Source organism: Thrips palmi, unplaced genomic scaffold (assembly GCF_012932325.1).
Source record: "Thrips palmi isolate BJ-2018 unplaced genomic scaffold, TpBJ-2018v1 HiC_scaffold_5, whole genome shotgun sequence".
In the NCBI taxonomy this organism is placed as follows: domain Eukaryota; kingdom Metazoa; phylum Arthropoda; class Insecta; order Thysanoptera; family Thripidae; genus Thrips; species Thrips palmi.
In genome coordinates this window covers 17537388-17542673 of record NW_023144632.1, presented here as the reverse complement: position 1 = coordinate 17542673, position 5286 = coordinate 17537388, and the positions used below count along the sequence as shown (strand labels likewise).

Here is a 5286-nt window from a genome sequence, read left to right as displayed (position 1 = left end):
CCCCTCCCCCGGACCCCGGCTCCGCCCCCTGCTGCATACAAGTCTCTTTATCACATCCGAAGCATCTCAGGAAGCTGCATACGGCTGCTAACCCCCTCGCACTTGTGTGTGTGTGTGTGTGTGTGTGAGTGAGTGTATATATGATTGTGCGAATCCCAATGTGTGCACAGCGAGTGTGTGTGTTTGTGTGTGTTGTGTGTGTGTGTGTGTGTGTGTGTGTGTGTGTTTGTGTGTGTGCGCGTGTGTGTGTGTGTTCATGTGCGTGTGTGTGTGTGTGTGTGTGTGTGTGTTCGTGTGGTTGTGTTCGTGTGTGTGTGTGTGTGTGCCGACAGCCATTGTGTCTGCGTGCCGGCGGGGGGGTTGGTGGACCGCGAGAGAGCCCCCGCCGATCGCGCCCACCACGAAGAGAGCCCCAATGCCCGCACGCACACATACACTTGGGCACATTCACACAGACAGACAGACAGACATTCGCACACCCCAGCAGACACCAAGCCCCAGCCCAGCCCGCCCCGGCCGCTCCAAAGGGGAGGGGCGTCGCGCGTTGCGCGTACCGTTTTGTTTGGCGTTTTGAAGGGCATAGAGCAGGATGTAAAACAGCGCTACGTGCGTGAATTTCAACCGTTCCTGAGCAACCGATTCGAAGACAAACGACTGTCGATTTGAAATCACCCCTGATTCGATTCAGTACTGAGCTATTCGCACATCACTAGTACAGAAGTTTTGTTCTGACCAGCTTTATTTGCGCTTGTCTCGTGTTATTTTTAGGCACCTGGACATTCTGAAAGATGCAGTGGTATATGTAGTTAAACTTAATTAATTAATCCTCTGAACAACGAGCCCATTTTCTTGACGCCATCTAGCGACTGCAAATTTGTTTATCTGCGTGTTCATAAAAAATGTGACTGCGGGAAGGAGCCCGCCCGTGTAGTGTTGCACTCTGTCATACTCCAAATCATTTAGCAAACCCTCCGAATCCTCCAAATAATCAAAGTAACTCAGACCAAAACGCTTCCTTAATTATTCAATGATAATTTCCGCCGTCTTATTCACAGCCACCCAAGCTTCACCATGTCCTCAATGACATCACAGATCCTTCTGTTGCGCTCTGCGGCGCTCTTGGAACTGGAGCCTCTTGAAGAGGACGTGCTGCTTTCCATAGGCTGGTCCAAGTCCGGGATCTCATCCTTCTCGGCCAGGAATACAGGAACCGTCATGAGCGCCATGCCCATGCCGAATTTGCCGCGCTCCTTCAGCTGCCCCTAGATTGAACAATTATCGGCAATCGAATCAAGACTGTAAACAAGGCCCACCGTTTGTTCATATATTGCACCGTGTGACCAAATTTTTCCTTGTGGTAAAATAAAATGTTGTGACACCTTGTTCGGCAATTTTTTCCCAAAGATACCAGGGTTCATGCACTTTGTCTAAAACCTTATGCTTTTCTAAGCCCTACCTACCTGAAATGTTTCCCAGGAGTAAAGCTCTTCGGGGTCGCTGCCCAGGCGACGTAGGGTGTCGCTGAGCTTGTCGTGGTACTCCTTGAGCACGGCTTGGAGGTGCTGCTGCCGCCACTCCCGTTCCGTGCACGAGTAGATGAGATACACGAGGTCGAGCACCGGAGGGGCGTACCGCGCCACCTGGAAGTCCAGCAGGCAGACGTCCTCCACGACGCCAGGCTGCAAACGACGGAGGGTTGAAAGCATGTAGACACGGGTGAACATAGACCGACACAATGTGAAACCAAGTAAAGTTAACTCCACTTTTGAAATTCTGTAGAGCGGAATATGCAGTCTTCGTCCTTGAATGTGAAGAGTTTGCAGTCTCCACACTTGAAAGGCAGAGTTTGCAGTCTCCACACTTGAAGGGCGGAGTTTGGAGTCTCCAAAGTTCAAGTGTAGAGTGCTTTACGTTTGCAGCATGCCAAGAGATATGGGCTCTGTGAGCTACCTCACAATTAATGAGTGGGTACTGCAAACTCTACTCATCCAAGTGTGGACTATTTGCGCCACGAAAAGAGTTCTCCGCATTTGGTTCGGTAGTGCCCCCACCTTCTTGTACTTGAAGAGGATGTTGTTGGTCCAGCTGTCACCGTGCGAGATTGCGCTGCCCTTCGCAGTTTTGGATACCAGGTGTTCCATGGTGCTGAGGCTGGAGTCGATGAAGGCCTTGACCTTGGCGTGCACCTCACTGCCCGCCGGGTGCTTGTCCTTGATGAACTCTGCGCACACACCGCAATCAGTGACCCAATCAATTTGTCCCTCACAGGTTCAGCACAGGTCCACGCGCAACACCACGTACCGTACGTAGGGCTCAGGATTTTGCCGAGATGCGCCATGGCGGGGTGTTGTGGCGTTAACAGGTTCTCGGTAAATTGGTCGCGGAGCTTGGCGAACTCCTGCGGCCGCTGCGCCTCCATGGCCATGCTGGTGGCGTGCAGGAAGGCCAGCGCCTTGAAGACGGGGCGGACGTGATGCTCGTCCAGGCCCACGCGCCTGTCGTGCATCGTGAAGCCCAGTGGCCGCATGTCCTCTAGCACCAGGGTGTCCTGGCCGTCCTCGCCGCTCGCGGACGCCTCGTGGAACCTGTGCCCAAAATGTAGGGGCACTGTCAAACCAAGAGTGGGGAACTCCACACCTCCTACACGGTAAAAACGGTACCTGGTTTTCCCAGGAGCCCTATGGCGAAGACATAGGCGATTTCCAGGGGGTTCCTGGGAAAACCAGGAACCGTTTTCACCGTGTAGGGTGGCGGAGGGATTCGTCTTACATGGCCCTGTGGACTTGGAACTCACAGAGCTCCCATCTCTTGGAGTTCTCCACACATTGTCTCAGTGTTCACTGGTTGAAGCATGCCCTCACCTGGCCGTGTTGGGGAAGAGCCCGGGCTCGTGCACGTCGTCCACGCCCTTGTCGGCCAGGAAGCGAGCGAAGGCGGGCAGTACCTCGCGGTACATGAAGATCTCTCTGTCAAAGCAGACGGGCAGCCGCATCTGCTTCCGTCTGGTGGCGCTTGGGGGCATGGCTTTGAAGATAAGGCGCAGGCCGGGCTCGTCTTCGCCGTCCTCAGTCACCACCACACGGTAGAGCACGCCCAGGTAGTTGTCACCCGCCTGGCTGCCCGCGGACACCGCGTACCTGTGGGCAGTCGCGTTGCAAGATTGAAATGTCAATGTCACAGACGAGCCTGAAATCGCTCGTTTCTGTTCCAGCTTATCATATGTGTGGAGATTGTTTCATTTGCGTCCTTTTTATTATGTCAGTGAAGTTTCTTTCCATCGGACTTAGGTAGCAATCGTGATCTTTCTTGTGTCATGTGTCACCTTTACGATAGTGTGACATTCATGCTGTCGTATGTTTTTGTTTTCCTGCCAATTTCTGTTCACAAACAATGGGATGTTAGCGTCCAAGTGCCCTGGTTACGAAGGTTCCCATCTGATGGCCCTAACAGTTGCACGGTGTACTTAGTATCTTATCTTGCATGCCGCGATTCCCCAATCCCGTCTCCCTCTGATGATGTGATTCCATATCAAAGGTGCTTGCCATATTTTTTGTAGTAATGAGCTAGTGCTTTCTTAATCAGGAATTTACTTTGAGGTTCTGCTCATACTTCAGGGTTCAGTGAGCTGTGCAGGATAACAATTTATGAGCACATAATCTCGGTTTCAGTGGCACACAAAAATTTTGTGCTTCTGCAGTGATAAGCGGCTCTTTCCAAACCCGATAAGTGTTTTTGGCTTAATTTCAACATGGTTGACTTAAATTTCCAACGAACAACCTTGCGTCAAATCAGCGACTTGTCCACGTCAATTCAAATTTAGTGTCTCCGAAGGCCTAGATAGTGAACCAATCTTGCACGGTACAGAGTTGCACCGCTTCATCTGGAGTGGGTTTTTTCGGCATAAAGATGACGTCAGCAAAGGCGCCATATCTCACTATTTTTTTCTACAAAGACGACTTAAGTGGTAAACACTTTCTAGAATATTTAAGGGAATAATCTTGAGTCATGGTTTAAACTGTTATGTATGCTGAGCGGCATGAGATCTTGTTTCTATTGCATTTAACCACCCTCTGTTTGTACGTGCAAGGAAAACGCAGCACCTGAAATTGCCCCCGGCGGCTCTTGGATCATTGACTCGCCTCCCCAGCGTTGGTCTGTGATTCCCAGGCACTACTGTCACCGTTTTCGAATACGAATTTAAATTCCTAAACGACTTCGTCCTTGCTTACCTCGGCTTCCGGAAGCCCTTCCGCTTGGCGATGTCCTCCAGCAGGGCCTGCATGTGCGGCACCGGGAGGGCCGTTTCCGTCATATTGGGCGGTCGTGGTCGTCGTCGAGTGCACCTTGAGAAGAGTCCCTGCAACCAGCTACCTGCGGGGGCCCGGCACCTAGTGCGAACTGACTACGCGCGCGACCAGCCTCTGACGCCTTCTCGGGGCAATGGGAGGGGGAGTACAGCGGAGCAGAGATTAAGACCCGCGTCTCTCTGCAGCCGCCGCTCGTGCGTTCACCCGGCGTCAGGCCTTATCTCACGCGAGTCCACGGCCTCGATCCACTGGGCCGGCCGTCATGCCACTCACCTCAAGAGTGGGCGCAGCACCTTTCTGCAGGTGTTACCTCTCAACGCCGAAACGTGCAGCATGTCAGCATTTGACCCTTCAAGATGACTGATTTGCCAACTTTGGGCCTGGGAACCAGGTGCGAATCCCGTACTGTTGCACTAAGAGAGAGCAGATGCACTGATACCGTCCGACGCCACGCGACTGCAAGGCTTGCAAGCTGCCACTATGGGGCAAGGGGGCAACTACTCGCGAACACTTGATTGGCCGAAATCTTGCGTGAAATCGGTAGAAATATCTCCCTTCGAAATGTTATAAAAAAATCTTGCGAAATCCCATCAAGAACTAGTGAAATCTCGCGAAATCCCACCGAATTCTCGCGAAATCTGGCATAGTTTCGACGCGAAGTCCTGCGAAATCTTGCTAAATCTCGGCGAAATCCCTGCCTTAGAAGAATCCCGTGTACAAAAAATTTCAAGTGGCTGCCCCCTCGCTGTGAGGCGATGCAGGAGAGAAGGGTGCGTGCACCTCACTAAGTAACAGTGAGAGGCTCATGCTTGACAGAGCCGTTCGTTGAGCGTCCAACCTGAAACCTTAAACTACACTTCGACACCTCCTAGGAACAAGCGGCTATCTTCCGAGAGCTTCCAGACACTCGGCTATCTCGCAGTAGCTTTCAGACACTCGGCTATCTTCCAATAGCGTCCAGACACTCGGCTATCTTTCT

General features: G+C 52.2%; 1 protein-coding gene across 1 annotated transcript; it reads right to left on the bottom strand.

The window, feature by feature from the left end:
• Nucleotides 1-998: 998 nt before the first annotated feature.
• On the bottom strand, nucleotides 999-4451 carry LOC117651089. The gene is made up of 6 exons (XM_034394835.1): nucleotides 4230-4451; nucleotides 2862-3137; nucleotides 2302-2585; nucleotides 2052-2221; nucleotides 1461-1679; nucleotides 999-1262 (listed from the first exon to the last, which is right to left on the bottom strand). The coding sequence occupies exons 1-6, from the start codon at nucleotides 4310-4312 to the stop codon at nucleotides 1050-1052; spliced, it is 1245 nt and encodes a 414-aa protein (XP_034250726.1). The 5' UTR covers nucleotides 4313-4451; the 3' UTR covers nucleotides 999-1049.
• Nucleotides 4452-5286: the final 835 nt, after the last annotated feature.

Coding starts and splice junctions, on each gene's coding strand:
- LOC117651089 (XM_034394835.1), bottom strand. CDS start 4,312: ATGACGGAAACGGCCCTCCCGGTGCCGCACATGCAGGCCCTGCTGGAG. Junction 3,138..4,229: donor AAGGGCTTCCGGAAGCCGAG/GTAAGCAAGGAC, acceptor GACTGCCCACAG/GTACGCGGTGTCCGCGGGCA. Junction 2,222..2,301: donor AATCCTGAGCCCTACGTACG/GTACGTGGTGTT, acceptor GTGTGTGCGCAG/AGTTCATCAAGGACAAGCAC.